General features: G+C 44.3%; 1 protein-coding gene across 1 annotated transcript in view; it reads left to right on the forward strand.

Moving 5' to 3' along the window:
- The window catches only part of SSH2 (slingshot protein phosphatase 2), a 91,815-nt gene that overhangs the window by 19,355 nt on the left and 53,491 nt on the right, over window positions 1-18,969 (forward strand). The window contains exon 2 of the mRNA XM_057371982.1: window positions 9,398-9,441. Within this exon, the coding sequence (XP_057227965.1) occupies window positions 9,398-9,441 (44 nt within the window). The remainder of the gene's footprint in view (window positions 1-9,397; window positions 9,442-18,969) is intronic.

Raw genomic sequence — 18,969 nt, forward strand, 5'->3', positions numbered from 1 at the left:
GGGGCACTCGTTACGCAACATTGTTCTGCTAGTATTTGACTCATCCAGAAAACCCTGTTCTACTCCCTAGCTTCATTTTCCTTTTTCTTTTTTTTTTTCTTCTTCAGCCTCTGTTGAAGTGTTATATTTGCTTCCTTGCTTTTGGTCCCTCAGAAACTCCTTACACGCTTGGATCTCCAGTTGCTGTAGGCATGGAGGGCTGGAATAGTGTAGGCAGAACTCTACTGTAGAGAAACAGCGTACGAGAGCCCATAAACCAGCTTGTGTTGGGCAAGAAAATTGCTCTGGCTTTAATGCCAACCATATGAGACTAATACCTGGGTGTATTTTGTGAAGAATTGAGTGATTCTGAGTAGTTTATAACCATTATGTCCCAGTTCTAACAGCAGTGGTCGACCTCCTGCCAGAAGTGGGGCAGCTGGGAGGCTGCTGTGCACCCCRGGGACGGCGAATGTGAACAAGGAGTACGCTCTGTACCTTGTGATTCTCTCTGCAGTGTCTTGCCAGGGAATATCTTCAGGCGTTCCTTTCCCTCTGCTCTCCACAGTCTCTGCTTTGTGTCCTGCATGCACAGAAAGCTGTCCCAGCAATTCCTTTTGAAGTTTTGCCTGAAACACTTGGGGGGCTTTTCCTTACCCGAACAGAGGCTAGAGGTGAAGGGACTTTGCTGCCAATTCCTCTTCTGATCTAGAGTCTAAACTCCTGCTGTTAAAGCTCTACCAAGCACTTCTGTTCTAGATATGTCACTGCAATAGAGCARAGCCTCCCCGGCTGTGCTCCTGCTTGAATCCAGGGTTACGCAATAGCAGCCTGTGAGTGCCAACGCAGATGCTGCTGCATCCAGACACGCTGTACAGTGCAGTTGCTTGGATACCCCTTTTTTTTTTTGTTATTTTTCTTACAAATGCTAGGTAATAATTTGCAACTCATAATTATACCGCTGAACACAGATTCAGGTTAAGCAATGTACGGAATTTGAAATATTAATGATTTCCTCTCTGCTTTTTAAAGATTGAGCATTGTGGAATTTGGAAAGACTGAGTGTTGTTCTGCTTCCTTTTCAGAGTGTTTATTTCATCTTCATCAGTGTTAAATAACTTCCCCCTTTGAGAATATCTTTCATCCAGAAAATCATCTCTTAATTATTGATGCAATGTGCCCTGAGTGTCCTGGCTGCTGGTGCTTATATTTTGGGTAGGTCACAAAGATTACTGCACTGCTCCTAATTCTCTGCGTTGTGTGTTCCTTACGTCAAGAGGAGATTTTACAGGGACTTGCAGGGATTGGATCTSAGAGGAGCTGAGTGGGTGAGAGTCTCCTGTAGCATTCTGGCAGGGAGAAGGATGCTTTTGTGTTACAGGCAGCCCCTGGGCTCTGCGAGTATGGGGTGAAGGTGCAGCTGAAACGTGTCTCAGGACTGGCTGCGTGTGCTTCCATCTGTGGATTTTGAAGCAAGCTGTCAAAATTAAAAGCCTGTGTCTGGTTATGCTGCTGCTGACCAGGAATTAGGCTTTTAACAAGAGGGCTGTGCTGGCACAGCTTCATTTTATGGACACAGAAGGAKGAGTGGTATCCAAATAGCTCTATTCTTGTTCCATTATGGGAATAATATATTTCTTGTATGTTGCAGGTGGATCAGCATTGTTTTAGTGACCCTACTATACATTGTGGAAAAAGTCAGAGCTTTGGAGTTGCAACTTGATTAGGGCCCTAGAATAACTCCCTGATTTTTAACAGAGATAACTGCTGCAGGGATCCAAATGAGTGTGTACCAAGGTAAACTAGATGCTAACAGGAAGATGGCTGATTGCAAGACAAAGACCCTTCCCTGTGCCGTGTACCTCCCTTCCTTCCACCCTCCTCCTCCTAAAATAGCCTTTCAGCATGAGTGAAAACCAAATATTTTCCTCTTTTAAAAACACTTTAAAATGTTTGCTCGTGTCAATGGGAAAGTAATTAAACCCAGAAGCTGGTGTGGTGCTTTGTCTGATCTGCTGTGTCTGATCTATGTTTCTTATTCCTTCTAATGCTTTCCTATTGCTCATGGATGATAAAAGATTATCAGCTGCACTTCCAGGTCTCCAACTTCCCTGCATATGGCTCATTAGCCAGTTTGCTTTTCAGGCTCTCTCAATCTTGTTTAATTCTAGCTGCCACTTTTTTAATGCAGCAGATAAAAGTCTCTCTCTCTCTCCAGCTGGAAATAGGCCCAGCTTCTGAGGGGAAGATGTCAACCCTGTGGGTGAGGAGGTGCATGGTCAGGACTGCTCTGGAAGCTCTGGAGGGCATTGGGAGGTTGAGTAAGGTCTGTGTTTTAACAGGTAGTGACTGGAGAGGGTCTGAGCTATGAATGTCCAATCCTGCATAATTGCAGAGGGACAATTTCTTGCATGTAAATGTGTCAGCCTGCATGAGTGGATAATGAACGGCTGCTCATTGTGGTAACCTGTGGAGCTGGGATTTCATTTTAATCACAGACTGTTGGTAGTGTARAAGCCCTGCCCTGAGATTCACCAGTGTACACATGCATATCTTTGACTTGGTCTTAGTCAAACTGTACCCTTGACGTCAGCAACAGTTTCCAGTATGAAAACTGGAGTTCCACTGCCTGTGTTTGTACAGCCAAKGAGTCTTCTCACACTTGGCCCATCCCATAAGCATTTGTTATTGTTCTAGGGAAACAGATGCACATGGATTCTAAGATTTCCAGTGGACAATGTCATTAACTTTGCCTAAAAGGAGATTAGGCAGGTACCTTTAGGGTTCTGGCAGGCATTAAATCCAGTGAAGCATCATAATTACATTAAATACCTGTCTTTTCTGTCATACTTGCACAATGCTGAAAAGCTTTCTGAAAGTCAGGGGGAAGGCCTGTTGAGGGACACCATGGCTCTGCTGGATTTTTTCCTTAGTGTCTGTAAGTGGCTAGAGATGATGTGCTGCCACACACTTTTAGAGAAGTTATATTAATGCATGTTTAGTGTAGGGATATTTAAAGCGAATATATATCTACAATGTATGGGGTTTTTTTCTACCCCTTAGATGGGTCTCTGATTAAGGCAAAAGCTGTTGTATTCCCCATCAGGCAGGCTGATTTCACTGCAGAAATTCAGTTGACAGTAATCTGCTTTATAATCTGTTCTTGTGGTGTAGTGTAGCAGGCTGTGTCACACWGTATTTCTCATCCTAACTCTTGTTGTACCAGTTGAAGGCTTGTAATTTTTGTCTTCAATTGTCTGAGTTTTAGTTCTGCAGTTTTTACTGAGTGCTAATCTAAACAAGGTTTGCATAAATCTCTTCGCTCCAGCAGGAAGATGAAAGCTTTGATAAGGAACTTGTTTTTTKCTCTCTCCCGAGCAGGAGCACAATGTCTTTGACCTAAATATACCAATTACTGACATAGAAAAGTGATACAGAAAACAATCCGGAAGGAATGCCAACCTCTGAATGAACACTTGGCTGCAGAAAGCTACTGCTTATGTGGAACCTCAAATCCAGAAGAAATGTGAGGAGGAAAACAGCATTCATTCAAAACATTTCATGCAAATAGTGAGGGGTGGGAGAGTAACTGCTGGAAAAATGTTTGTTTATCCTTTATCCCTGTGGTTCTGGAGAGGTAAAAGCACTATGCAAAACATGGTGCAGTTCTCCCCTTTCCTGTTTGTGGCCTCATTAGCTCAGCTCATCTTTTTGAGGGACTTTTATGTCAAACTTAAAGGCTTCCTGGTAGCAGCTTCTGTTTTAAAATGTGTTTGATGGCAAATGTAAGTATTTCAAAAAGTAGCAGTGAGCTTCCTCTCTAGAGCATGCTAGGTGACTTTATTAATTAGTTTCATATTTTTTATTCATGGTTAAGGTTAACCATCTCCAGAGACCAAGGGATTCTGAAGTGAAGTGATTTTCAGTTCAGCTTTGAGACCTGTCCTCTGTTAGTGAGTACTTGCACTTTGCTATCACACTGATGGTTTCCAAAAYGCACCGAGTAAATGGGTTCACACAAACTGCTGCAAATTTCTGGTTGGATTCGCTCTCCTTGTTGAAGCTGTGGAATTTGCAGACTCTGGCTGCCCATTTTTTTGGTAGTCAAATCACCCCTTTTAGTACCAAACTGCTACTAGGCAYGGTCAGACTGGAATTGGTACCTGTTACAGTTGTGCATCTCCCCTCAACTTTCAGAAGCTCTGCCTGGTGAATTGTGTGTAGTCTTGGGCTTTTTGCAAGGAAAAAGGGAACATTTTATCAACCGAGCTTTTGGAGTCAGCCCTTGTTTTGTTTTCCCAGGCAGTGTTGTTGCTGGCACTTCAGCCATACTGCAAATGCAGCATGTGTGGGCTTTTTGCTCACACAGTTTATTTAAGAGATTGATACAACTCAGACTACTGCAGGAAAGTCCCTCTGCTRCAGAAATATGTAATAGATATTTGGCAATGCGACTCAAGCATTTGTCTTGCTTTGTTCTAGCAGATGATTTGAGATTATTGATAGGACCAGCTTTGTGCAGTCTGCCTGTTGAACAGGAATCTATCAAATATTTCATTTTGCAAAGCATTGAACTTCCGTTCCGTGTGATGTTCATGCACACATCCTGATCCCTTGGACTTCATAAGCCTCTACTGAGTTGCTTCTTTGGGCATCTGGTGCCAGTTTTGTGCAGCCATTGGTTACACCAGAGCATCTCCACTGTCACCATGTGCCTGTGTCAGGAGCTGAGTTGAGCCCTGAGGAATCTGACKGACAGGTGGATGCTCTTATCTCTCTGTGCCTTGAGTTGCATTCAGAGAGGCTGTGGCTGCAGCAGTGGCACCCTCTGCAAGACTTGACCAGACTGGGTTATCCATGCGTTGGGAAATAGTTGTGGGAGGGTGGCTTTTGTACTGACTTGCTTAATATTTGCTGGCACACAAGGAGAGCTCCCGTATGGAGAAGCGTGCAGTGCTCTGTGTGGCTGGAGCCCAGACAAAGGGACACTGGGACACTGGTGGATGCTGTGAAAGGAGCATTTGCATGGTTTAACAACTGGATCAGTGCCTGGATGCACAGCCTCTGATTTGACTGAAGCAGCTGCCTTCTTCCCAGCAAAGGTTATGTTCGGCTCAGAGGCACTTAGTGTGTGTCTGAACAAGTGGACAGGATCTAGCCAAGGRAAGAGTAGGCAGGGAGCTAGGAGACTGCACATTTAATTACAGTTCTTTCTTTGTAGTACCTCCTTTGAGACTGAATTCAGAGCTGTCCACATGGTGGAGGTTTGACCATGTTAAATGAAAAGCCCCTCTGATGGCACGAGTACATCTGAATGTTGCTATGTGTTTGGGAAGATCTATATTATTTAATTCTCTGTTGTATAAATAAGAAGTCAAGATTTAGAAAAGGGGAGAGAAGTTCTGTAATGTCTGGARGGTTCACCTCACAGCTACAAGCAAAATGTTGACTTACGGGGTGAAAAATYTTCTAAATTGTTCTTTTGCAAAGATGTCCTCAGAAAGRAATGTTTGAGCCRCGTCTTGGCTGATGAATTGTCATACTRGCAGCAGGATTTCTTCACCTTTGGAAATGCGCTGAAAATGGTGAGAAAGCTGTGACCACTGGCTGTGACCACTCAACTGATAAAAACATGTCCCAGGCATTGTCTATACAGTCAGGTATGTTGGCATAAAATCATACATAGCCRGCAGTTATTAAATGGGAATCCTTTTAAGGTTTGAAAGATGTATTTTAGGGTGTAGTCTGTGTGAAATGTTCCTTGGTTAATAGAAATGTAGTGATTATTAGGTGCATGACTTAGGCTAATAATCATATCTTACAGTACAAGAACTTGCTGTGATGGTCCTAATGTTAAATCCAGGCAGACAGCTCCAGTTCCTGTACGTAAGARTGGAGATTGAATCTTGTTTATCATTACATCAGTCTGCAAAAAGGAGATTTATAAGAGCAGAATTGTTTGCGTGACATGGAGTGACTCCCATTGTATAGAAAAGAACAGTACTCCAAAATTTCTCTCCTCTCTCTTGCCCTTTTGATGACAGATAGTTGGCAGTGGATCAAAGCACAAACAGGATTAATGTTTTGCATGTTCTGTCCTACATGGCCTGAAAGGAGAAGAGATGGAATTTTTCATCTTTCACTTTAAACTGCATTTAATATCGTGGCCTAGTTTAGAGCTATGCGACTCATTCCTTCCATTTCCCCTGAGGCCTCTGTTTCTGGTCAAGGAAAGCAGGGCATGACTCCCTCTGGAGCTCATCAGTGCTGCTCAGCTTCCTCCTCCGTGCAGCCGGTGGAGGAGGCTGCTTTGAGGCTGGAGCAATCCAGCACCAGGAATCTCCAAGGAGCGTTTKTGGAAGCTGCCATCTCTTGCATCTGTCGCTGTGGTCACATCATGGGTGCTGCAGGGCACGGGGAACCCGGGGCTGGGGCAGCATCCAAGGGTTTTGCCACCATCTGTGCAAAGGCAGCTGTGAAAGCTGGAGTGGTGTCACAGGTCACACCTACAAATGGCTGGGTTCGCTATCCAAGGATGCTCTCCGAGCATGTTCCTTCACAAAGATGTCCTCAGRAAGGAATGTTTGAGCYGCGTCTTGGCTGATGAATTGTGGTACTGGCAGCAGGATTTCYTCGCCTTTGSAAATGCGCTGAAAATGGCGAGAAAGCRTGAAGGTGCTGGTTTTAGGGGTCGTGTCAGCGCTAGAGCCGCGTCCCAGTGGAGCCTTTTCCTCCCTGGAGCGGCACCTGAGCGGGCACATCCCTGTCCTGCCCTCCCCTCTAGCGGGAAGAAGCGCCATTGCAGCCGCTTGGGCTCCACTCACGGGGTTTTGGGGGATCTTTTGTGGCTGCAGGATTTTATAGTGACCAGAGCACAGCAGGAATGGCAGCAGGGACTTGGGGTGGGATGTGTGAAATACAGGAGCGTTGGCTATATCTTCTTTCACACCCTCTATCCACGTTCTCGTGGATGCGTTTGCAGAGGAGACAGTGGATCGGGTGAAGATGGTTCAGACACCTGAATCTGACCACTGTATAAATCCAGGAAAAAAAAAAAAGAGATCCAGGGAAGGAGTAGGCTGCAGGCTGGTCAGAGTTGCTGATGAGAAGAGGAGGAGGCTGCTGAAGATCAGTTTTGTTCCAGACATCATCCCAGCCACTGGCGATGGGTCTCTTGCTCAAATCACACTTGTCTACAGGTTCTGTTTTCATAGTCAGTTATACTCTGAGTAAATGTGCTCCTCACACAAACCTGCTACATTTTGTCTGATATCAAAGAGATGCAAGAGCTTCAGCAGAGACAGATGGTGATTAATTGGGCCATGTCTGGCCTCCTCCACACTGAGCTCTTGAGGRTTGAATTTTGAGGGGAGCTAAGATAATGATCTATATATTTCAGGATCTTCTACTGTCATTTGTGGGACTTCTGGCTATGGCACACCAGGCTTGCCAATTGCTGTGACAAGGATTTTTCTTGGCAGGTATAAAAGGCCATTCATTATAATTGAAAATATTTGCATAGCTTGAGTTCCTGTGCAGTGCAAAAGAGACTTCAAGTGCTCTTTCAGTTGTTTTGTCTTACTGTGGAGTTTGAGAAACTTGTTCTCTAGCTTTTTATTAAAAAACCCCATCACGTCTGTAGCAATCCTGCACATAATGAAACTTTTTCCCCTCCCATCTGAGCTCGTCCTCCTGCTTCCCCAAGTCACCTTCTTGTAAACCCACAGGGAACTCAAGTGGAGCTTTTGCTCTGGCAGRATTGCCTGCACTTTCCAGTGCTGGGGTGAGAAATGAAAATACACTCTCCTGGGAAATGCTAGTAATTAGGATTACAAATCTTCAAGGACTTGGCTCCCTGGTCTTAAAAAGTTGCTGCTGCTCCCATGGCTGCTCTTCATCTGCACCTTCTGAATGATTCAACAGCTCCTTTGCTGTTGACTGTGGAGTTCATTGGTGTTTTCATCTTGAAAGGGTCAGGAATGTTGCCTCCCTTATCAAGTTGCTGAGCCAATTCTCAGGTRTGATGAGTAGATGGTATTCCTGCCAGCTCTTGTTTGTTGTACATGGTCCACAGGTTTTAGCTTGAATTTGTGGTTGCAGGTGGCTCCAGATGAATGACTTTGTGGTGCARTGGTGCTCTAATTCTTCTTAGAAATAGAAGACCAGTAGCAAGCAGCATTTTCTAGTTATTCCCATATTCAGATCACTGAAATAAGAGAGAAGCACAATATCCAGCAGGAGCGCCTGCATTTGACTYTGATTAAAAAGTGAGCTAAATTGGACCTTTGCACGCAGTAAGCACAAAGAATGTAGTYTAAAAGAGTTCAGAAGAGCTCTTTTGAGTCTCCCCTGAAATTGTTTGTGGGAGAACATCACTGGAGCCTATAGCAGATGAGTCTGGGCCAGGGGCAGTGATGGGAAGGAAAGCACTGTCACTGTGTCACTGCACATCCAGCATGAGAAACACTCATGAGTGTTTCACTGCACATCCAGCATGAGAAACACTCATGAGCTCATCCTCATGAGAAACACTCTCAGTGGCACAAGTCTCTTGCAACCATCTTGCTGGTTATGGCTTGAAAAACTCACCACTCAGAAAGGGGACCTGCAGGAGGGAAGCCCAGAGCAGCCAGGAACAAAATTATCTTTTTTTCTTCCTCTGTCTGAAATCTGGTTTTCCTGGGATGCCCCTGCCCTGACAAAACCCTTGATATGTTTTAAAATGCTTTTTCTCTGCAGACCTCCATGAACATAGCACATTCTGACTAATAAAATAGATCCTGTACTCCATCTCCAGTGCCTGGCAGGGCGTATGTAAATGTAGTGTGAAGCAGAATTAATTGCTGAGATCTCTCTGCTGAGGTATTGCTTTGGGCTGTAGTAGGTAGGCCTAGTAAAATTCCACAGCACATTAGAAATTGTGCATATTAATATCTCATCTARAGCAGCATAATATATAAATTTTCTCCTTTCTAGTCCTATCTGTACTCACCTAGTCCTATTTGTCAGATTTACTGCATGATGGTTTTGTGGATTTTTACACTTGATTGCTGACACTGGACTATGAATTAATATGATCTCCACAAAGGTAATAAAAACCCAGAGATTTTTGCCCAGAAGTGAACTATGTGTTTGGCTCCTGGCCTGCCTTGTTTGGCAGGGGTCACTGGAAGTCCGTGCAAAAGCATGCAAAATCCTGCAGGGGCAAAAATTCCTGTAACGCTGAGTTTTTAAAAGGCTTTTGAGAGAACRTGAAGTGACAGCTGAACAGAAAGTGAGTTCCTCTCTAGTGACAGCTGCATGCAGGAGCAGGGAGAGCTCCCCTTGCCTTACACAATCAAAGCAGTGAAATGCAAGCCTTTGCTTTCTGCATAGAGTAAAACATATTAATGTTTTTCTCCTTTTTTTGTGTATGCAGGAGGCAGACAGCGGGGAAGAAGAATGCCGGTCCCAGCCCAGAAGGTAAGATTGTCACTCGGGGCTCACAGGAATCCTCGAGGATGCTTTCCTRTGTGGAATTTTTTTGCTTTTGTTGTTCCTCTGGCATGGCCTGCAAACACACATCACTTTCTGCCTGTTGTTGAATGACTGTCTTATGTGAGCTTTACTGAAAAATGGGTTTAACTGTGGCGTAAATGATGCTCCCACTGAAAGGGTTGCTGCAGCAGGAAATGGGAAAAGTCTGATTGCCCACTAAAAAATATAAATGGGGAACAGTTGGCAAAGATGTCAGTGAATATATTCTCCAAACTGCTGCTGYTTCTGTAGCTCCCTCCAGTGTCCTGTGTTGCTTCTCAGGATTTAGTCCACTATCAGACTATTCTGTGAGGCATGACCAGACTGATAAACTCTTTTTCTCTGGTTCAAAAGTCCCTGTTGCCATCAAGGGTGATCCTGATCCATACAGTCACCTGCTGCTTAAATGACACGATCAGTGGGTGTGTGGATATTTGCTGCTGATGCAGGTAGTGGAACTTATGCTCCAGAATTAGGAGAACACTTGAGAATTCACAAGGATTTTTTTGTTTAATTTGGATTGTTTTGCAGGGAGGTGCCTCTTGTAAATGCTGATTTCAGTTGCTCCAGGAAGAACCTTTTTTGGTAAATGTTATTTGCTAAAAARCATTGCAACTCAGCTGATTGAACACTGACAAGTATTAATGGTTATTTTTATAATGCAGGTATATAGGGTAAGACTTCTTGGAGTCTTGTGAGCTTTGTCTCCTTTCCTCTAAGCCATCAAAAGAATTATTTTAGTTGAACTTAATAAAAGCAAAAATTGTATCTGTTGGGCGACTTGTCCAATGGCAGGGGCACTCTCTTGGCTTAAAATGTTGCAGTCAGATTTTGTGAAAGGCTTAAGATTTCCTCCAGAGGGAGTAAAGGGGAAGTGAAGGTGAAATGGTTCTCCCTTTATGAGCTCTCTGACTGTTGTTTGTGTGAGTAGGTAGCAACAGAAGCCATAATACCTAGTATTTAATATACTTGAACAAGATCTGGGCTTTGTGTTTTGGGGCCAACTTGGATGAATCTGCAAAAGAAAAWRCTGTCCTGGTTGCACATTCCCATGATTTCACTGTAGTTCTGTGATTCTGTGGCTCAGGGAATGTAACTGCCCTGTTTACTTCAGTCTTCTAGTCCAAAATGATGATTCAAGAATTGCTATTTCTTCATTTTACAGCTTTCATGAGTGAGAGGAAAGCTGGAAAGCACAATTCCCGAAGGCTCRAATTGAACTCAGCTAAACTCCGATTTTTCATTTCACTCTTGGCCTTCCAGCAGTCACAAGATCAACTCATGACTTGATCTCAGTATACATAATGTATTGGAAGGGATGGGAGGTATTTAATTGTTGTGGGCACTTAGCAACCATTGTAGGTTAGGTCTGAAACGAGCATTTTTTTAATATGTTTGAAATAACTTCCTGGGGTAGGAAATGACAACCTGCTGTTGATGTGGTGATCTGAGCTCCGTGACTCCTGTTACTGGGGTCAGAATGCTAACTAAAGCCAAGCTCCTTCTGGGGGAAGACAAGGGGGKGGATGTTAAATGTGTTCGATTACAGTAGGATAAAAACAATAGAGTCAAATGGGGTAAATACTGAACCTGGAATCCTGCTGTGGAGGAGCAGCAGATGTCCATAAACAGCTCCTGAGTATATCTAATCCTTAGTTTTCATGGGAACATAGCAAGTAGCAGCTATTAAAAATCCGGACAGTAAAAAGGCAATGGAGTGAGTTTGGCTTAAAAGGAAACGTGTGTTTCCAGCTGCAGTGCCACTCTGCAGCAGCCTGACATTCCTCACTGCCTGCCTGGGCAGGGCCCAGTTCTCCTGAGGCTTCATTYAGGTGACCTGGCTGCAGCTACAGTCAGTGGTCAGTGTTTGGGCTGGGATTTTTTTTCTGTTTGTAAAATTCTTCTGATGAGGAGACCTTTTGTCTCCTGCGGTCACGGAAAATGTTCACRTGCTACCTCAGCGTGTCAGGCATCAGGCATGTCCAAACTCATCCTGTTAACTGGACACTGAAGCCAGGAATACTCCTGTGGTAGGACTAAAAGTACATTTGCAGTAATAAAATAACTTTTCAAAGGTTATTAAATAGGATCTTAGTGCACAAAGGTGTTAATGCTTGCAAGGGAGTTAGTGAAGACCCTAAGCATAAGCACATGGACTYGTTTGGTGTCAGAAGATTTTTGCAGTTGACAGTCATTGGGTACAGTGTTCATTTCCATTCCTGTGTCTCCATGTCCCTGCACAGCCTCGGGAYTGCTGTCTCAGAAGAAATGTTACACTCAGATCCAGCTCAACAGCACTGCTAATCCTGTGGTTAGCAAAATCTAGATAGCTGCTTGTGTTAGGTTTCTGCTGTTTATCTTCCCTTCCTGATGAGGTGTGGGATATATACTGAGGTGAAGTGGAACACGCAGGAAAGCCTGGAAGCAGCACAGCAGGAGTGACAGTATTTGTTAAGCAGAGACTACGAAAAGCAGCAGTCTAAAACATCCTCCAAAGAGGCAGAGAAATAAGTTCCAAACAGAAGCTTAAACTTGTAGGTGATTGCATCAAGATCATCATACTTCAACAAAATGATGTTTGCTGACCTGTGCTTTTTAAAATCTCACACCAGAGAATCCTGTGATTGCCTGACCTGGGTCTCACAGACAAGGGAGAACTGTGTGAAAATGTTGTTTAAACTTAAACCTGCTCTACAGAGCAGTCAAATGAYCTGACAAGTCTGCACTCGCCAGGACCATCATAGAGTGAGGAGCTTTCTGCTTTGGGAATTAGCAGAATCTGTTTAAAGCTTTTCTCCAAAAGATGGGAAGAGCTATCAGGGTGCAGAAAGAGAGTTCCTGTGTGCTCTGCAATCATCCTTGGAAGGTRCTTGAAATGGCATTTCCTGTCTAACTCTATTGTGTTGATGCAAAGAGAAATGGTTTGTTTTCCTACTGAGGAAAGTACTTGGGCACAGTGAACACAGACCTAATTTCTATAAACATTTCTATCCTTTATTAAAATCCCCAGGAAGTTAATTCTGTGAATACCTGAAACTGAACAAGTAGATGAAACCAGCTTGGCTTCTGGAATAYTTTTTCTCACACCCAAGCCCTGCTGTGGGGGAAGCCCAAGGGGGTCTCTGTTTCCAGCTGTAGCTGTGACCATCCATGCAGTTTGTGGGAGAGATCCCCAAAGCCCTGACACAGATCCAGGTTCTTGCTCTGGAGTCCCTGATCAMACCAGTCCTTGTCACTCTTGGCTAATGGGACCAAGACAGTGCTGCATAAGCAGATGTCGTGAACAATCTATTTATTACATTTATTACCTTCATAGCTGTGTTCTGACATTTTTATTASGCTGTCTGGAGGCCGTGGAGCTAACTGTCCTGCACATCTCTCCTGTCCCCAGACATGCTGCTGCCATGCTGAATACACTCTTAATGGAGCATCTGTGTTAACGAGCTCTTTGCATCATCCCGAGGTTGATAAAATTTACCTAAAAYGCACATGTATTGAGCTGTGAGTTGTGTTTACACCCGCTGAGGTATTGACATTCAGGTTTTGTGTGCTCTGTGCCAAGGTTGCAAGGATTCAGCATCTTTGTTTTGCTGACGAACGGCATCTCCCGGGCCCAGGGCAGCAGCGGTGCTGCAGCTGCGTTGGATTTGCTGTCAGGATCTGCCACTTGCTTTTTGGATTTTATGGTTTAAATGGTGCCTCTGTTTCCACACTATTATGATTTTACCACTTCTGTGTGCCTTGAAACTGCTCTGGTTGCTGAAATGCAGCATTTGAGGCTGCCCAGTAACTGCTGCATATAAAATTGGGTGAGCTGTATTGCYTAGTGAGGCTGCTGGGGACTTCAGATGGATTCTTTGAACTTTTATGGCCTGGCAGCGTGTAAGACTAAAGTCCATTTGCTCAGGTAAAGCTGAGGAGCCRGTCCTCCCGTCAGTTGCCACAGAAGTGATTACATCCTGCTTGAAYTCTGGGGCTTGTTACCCAAAAGGGTTCTGACAAAGTGCTTGTCCTCCTCTCTTCAAGTGGGGGCAAGAGCGTGGTGTTAAATTATAATTTTAAAAAAACCAAAACCCACACCTTTTGCAGCACAAATATGGTTGCCTTCTGGTTTGATTTTTTTTTTTAGTCAAAATAGTTCCTTCCAGGAGTGAACTGGGAAGGAAAGCAAATCAGATTATTGCCATGATAACAGTTGGATGTGCCAAGATGCCTCAAGGTCTGAAGCTGTGAGTAAAAACCTTTGTTTTAGGAGCGGAAGACCACAGTCTGATGCAGGAGCTGATGGTTTATAACAGTATAAAAGTTGTTTCTCAAACAGTAAGTGGAATAAGTGCATGTTCTTCCTTCCACAGAGCAGCGGCTCAATAAACTGTCGGCCAACCTGTTGGATTTTTAAACTGAGACCCCCCTTGTGAGATATGTGTTAATCCCTGTGAGAAACAGGGGGTGACTGTGATACTGAATTGACTGCACTTCCAAAGGCTCATTCGCACTCCACACGGAGATGTGTGGATYTGCAGCATCCTGTGGCTGCTGTGACTTTTGGATTTACCTTTGGAGATGTGGATCATCACCATTTGGTGCTCCTGGGGCAGGCTCCTGGCACTCCTGCTTATCCCTATAGCCTACCTGATGTTACAAGAGACAGCTCCAAAAGCCGTGCGCTGAGAGTTCTGGCAACTAAATCTTCCTTGTGCTGCCCTTACTTGCTGCTGCAGCTGCCAGATGTTTACTCTGTTGGTACTTGAACAGTAGCTGGGTCTTTAATGGGTGTGCAAGACAGTTTGTTAACTCCAGATCTTGAGTAAGAAGGGACTGTGTGTGTGGTGTACAGGAAAACGTGTGTTTATCCATGCCGGAGATTACTAAGCTCTTGTAGTATGAACCTTATCTCTAGAATGTGTTTCCTGAATTCATCTTTCTGTCTTTCCTTTCAGTGACAGCTCAGCCTCTCTGTGGCATTTAATGCAGCTGCTTGAGGAGAGTGTAATACTGAGATAAAGAACAGTTCTGGTCATCTKCCAGCTCTGCTGACCACCAGAAAAAGTTCTGGGGGTCATGATTTATTACAGTGGCCTTCGTTTTTTAATTACCAGCTCTTTTATCACTAAAGTGTGAGCAGAGGTATTGAACTGGCATTAAATTTGGGTTTATTAGATTAGCAACAGGTATCTGCAGGGCTAGTTCACTGCAAGGTCTGTGTTTGTGGTTGCAACATGTTCAGTCCAGTCTGATTACATACCTGTGGATCACAATAATGTGTGAGATGATTTCAGATGTGATCTTCAGGCTGAAGGATCAAGCAGAGTAATAGCATTGCACTGCCAAATTACCAGGTAAACACAAGGAGCTCACTCAAAATCTGAATGCTTATGAAAAGTGGTTTTGAATTTGTCATTCTAAGCGTGTGAACAGAGGAGAATGAGCAGCAGGRCAAGGACAAACTGGGAAGTAAAAGGAATGAAGGTGGGTCAGATCCTTCAGCTACCAAAAGGGTCCAGAGTCCAGAACAGCTGCTCCCATGCTCCTTCAGAGGTTCACAGAGGAGGGGCTGAGCAGAAGGTGCCTTAAGGATTCCTTACGTGCTTCTATCTCCTGCTGAGCATGAACCAAGTGCTCTAAGCTAGAGGAATGGAAAGGGAATCTGAAATTCTCTTTCCTGGTCCCTTTCCTAGTAGAACACCTTCACAAGACTTCAAAGTTAAACATGATGCTTCAGAGTTTTCAGCACTTCATAAATTTCAGATGCTTAAATGTATTTTGATAATCTGAGCTAGGGTTTCTGGACTCATTGCCATTCATAGCTGTCTTTGCATSAAAAGCATTCCTTTATAAAAYTGGGGGGTSGAGGGTTTGACAATTCAGAGGATTYAGATCTTTCTTTTCCACAGGTCACTGAAATAACACATCAGCTACASTGGTGTTGCTTGTTGAGACCAGATATTGCTGCTCACATCCCTTTTCTTGCTCAGGTCCCTTCAGTCATTTTTGCTTCAGGCTCTGTAAAAGGGGTGTAATTGAGCATTGACATCTTGGTGTCAGACCCTCTAAGATTTAATGATAAGTAAGCTGTAAAATGATTGGATGTGGGGCTGGTGAGGGAAGGATTTAATGGACTGATAATATTGCAAAATAGGTGTTGAATTCTCAACTAGGCAGCCTAATCATTGATCATGATGGGCAGCTGACCAAAGGGCTTTAAAAGCAGGGGTTTGTTCTTTCAGTGATGCTTATCTCCCTACCCCTGTACTTGTCTGATTTCTTTGCTCAAGAACTGGAAACAGAAATACTCTTTGACAGCTTAAATAACCAAATTTAGAATGTGGCTTCCTGTTCTGACTGGTTCTTCAGGATTAAAGTATAGTTTTGCGTGCTTTCCCTGTTCCTGCCTCCCCCTGCCTTTTTTTTTTTTTTTTTTTTTTTTTTTTTTTTTTTTTTTTTTTTTTTTTTTTTTCTTTGTTTTAACTAGATATGGGCTCCTTTATAATTACTTGGTTAAGTTTCCCTGGCTGAGTGTAATACAGCCGGTGTATGTAAGCCCTGCCTTGGTGGGTGGTATGTCTGTTAATCACTGGGAAAGCTTTGTGTCTGTGCTGTACTGTGTCTCGTTCTGCCCTGCGTGCTTTGGCTTGTTTATGAACGCTGCTACTGAAGTTGTTTCGTGTTTTCCTGATAAATTGGACTGCAGAATGCAGAAGGCTCCGTCTCCCATGCTAAAAACATCCAGAAGGTTTCTGACAGATCAACTTCTCCTTTGAGGTGYGGAGGCAGCAGTAGGAGATGAGTGCAGGAGGTGCTGCTCTCAGCCAACCGGTCTCTACCTATTTCCAGGTTTTCTGCACTAATTTMAGGCTCTTCCCAAATAAATCATCTATTTGGATCTGTAATCCACTCAGACTCTGTGGGCTCTGTTCAATGCTTAAAGCCACAGGTCCTCACAGCAAAAGGATGACTTAAATGACTTCCCACTGAAAAAAAAGCAGGGTTCTCAGGTGCTTTGACCCTCAAACAGCTCAGTGTGGCACCAGATTTTTCGAGACTACCCCTTAGCAGCCTTCTCYCATCAGAGCTGATGCTGAGACAGCTGCCTTTGTGGGCAAAGATTGAGTGTAGCAGCCGGTGGGAAAAACAAAGGACTTGGCCCCACCTCTGCACACGGAAATGAACTTGCTACCTCTGCTCTCTGGCGGTGCTTGTGCGAGACTCCCGTGCTCGGCTKTGGGCAGGGACGTGTTGTTTTCAAAATTCTGTGACTTTTCATAAATATCACCGGAAACAGCTGTTGAACAGTAAAGAACAAACTTTCCACATGTGCGGTAAAGGTGGCTGAGCAGGCACGGCCGTGGCACATCRCACGGCAGGGAGAGGATGTGCTAGGGCTGAGGGGGAGGTTTGTTTGTCTAACACAGCAGCTTCATAAGTTTTTTTTTTTTATAATCCCCTAAAAACATGGATCTGGGTTCTGCATTTCCTTATCTGTGACACTGATAATAATGACTGAGGGCAAAATTCCTATAYGTGACAGCCTCCCACGGTCCCCTTTACCTTGAACATGACTCACGTTACAATTGTAGTACCTTCCATATTTGTAGGAAGAGAACATTCCCTGCTTTTGCAGAGTACCTGGACTTCAGTCCAAACAGACTTAATACCCAACCCTTCACACCCACTGGAATTAGAAAGACTGGGAGTTCATTAAAGTGCTTCAGAAAAGGAGAACTGAGGGGACACCAAAGAAAATCCTGCTGGTAGGTGTACTCTGAAATGAAAAGAGGTCACTGGGTCCCCCTTAGTGTAGACTAAGAATTGAAGATGCCTAATAAGACAATCATGCTGCAGATGTAATCATGTTAACAGTGAGCAGACACTCAGCAAGCCCCTGTGGGATAGGAGTGGGTGGAACACGATGACACCCACACCTTTTTGTGGTCTGACAAGATGCAGCAATTCAGCCTGAAGCTGTTGATCTTGGATGGAAACAGAAGCTTGATGAATGCCCTGTTTGCATGTGGACTATGTGCACTGACAGGACTGGGTGTCCAGCTYGGAGCATGCCTCCTGCAGGTGTCAAATCTGGGTATGCCATGCCAGGCGTGACCGGAACACATGGTGACCTGTGCACCGAGGCCTGAGCTGTACAAGAAACCCACTAGCAAGTGCTAGCCCTGTGCAGGACACAGAATTACTCTGTTACATCACTGCAAAATGTGCTAAAATGCACCAGGAAAGCGAGGCAGCTGAAGGTACTGGTGTGAGCTGCTGTGACTGTGCAGCTTTGCAGTGCAGACACCCGGGAAAATGACAACAGTATGAATAAACAATATGTTGTCAGCCTTGTCTGCCAGACTGAGCACTACAAGTCAATAYCAGAGATTTGTTCTCCTTCCACYCCCTTCTTTCCAGAGGCAGTTCTGGTGGCATTCCCTCTGCTCCCTCCTCCTGAAGTGCCTGCCCAGAYGTCCCTAACACTCTTTATCTTAGGGTTTTTTCCACTGGGCTTCCATAACTGATTCTAGCTGCTGCCTTAGTGTAGCAAAGGTTTTGGGATGGGTGTTTTTACAGGGTGTCTCACGTGCTGTAACTCATTTTATTAGTTTGTGTGGTGTTCAAAGGTTAAATGGGATCCTGCTGCCGCACGGGCTTGTGCTGTTGCGGTGCTGTGCGGGATTTGCCACCTGCTGCGCTCAGCCCCAATGATCCCATGACCTCCTGGGGAGTGTGAAATGCCAAGGAAAACTCGGACAAGTAGTGCCCTTTTCTGCACAGCAAAGTATAATTTTATGCACTGGGCTGGGCAGCCCTCAAGACCCCAGACAGGCGTATTTACATCTTGTCACKCAGTGATGAATGGCTCTGCTCACATGCTCTGTTGCGGCATGGTAGTGATTTAGCTGCTACCTGTCATCACTGCAATTTTGTGCACTTTAAATTCTTCRTGTATTTGTCCCAGCAGAGTGCACCTGCTTCCAGCCAAGAGCAGTTTCTTGGCTGTCTTGTGACCTGCTGCTTAAACTCCATCTCATGCATCTCCTTCTTTCTGCCTRCTCCTTGCTCTTGCATGCTGAAAGATCAAGTTACTGGCTCTAAACTTTTACTCGTGTCTAAACATAGGGTGAAACTTTGACAAAGAAATAGAGGTGTTCTGTAAGTCTGATGTTAAAAAGCGAAATATGAAAATAAYGCAGCACTTAGTGCTGTCATCTACTTGACAMGGTGGTGATGGTTCAAAGGTTTGACTTGATCTTGGAGGTCTTTTCCAACCTGAATGRTTCTATGAGTCTACACAAATGGACAATGGGAACTGAAATGCTAATCTCACTAACATGTACCTGAATACAGTGGTCTCAGGCTGGTGTTTCAATCTTTATGGCAACAAACCCAGGTTCAAATGGCTTTTATTAGTGCAGATTTCAAGATCTGAACTTATTTGAGGATTTCCCACTTGTGTTCGCTAAAGGTTTGAAAACAAAA

Source organism: Malurus melanocephalus, unplaced genomic scaffold (genome assembly GCF_030028575.1).
Source record: "Malurus melanocephalus ecotype Western Australia unplaced genomic scaffold, MMel_1.1 scaffold_162, whole genome shotgun sequence".
Lineage (NCBI taxonomy): Eukaryota > Metazoa > Chordata > Aves > Passeriformes > Maluridae > Malurus > Malurus melanocephalus.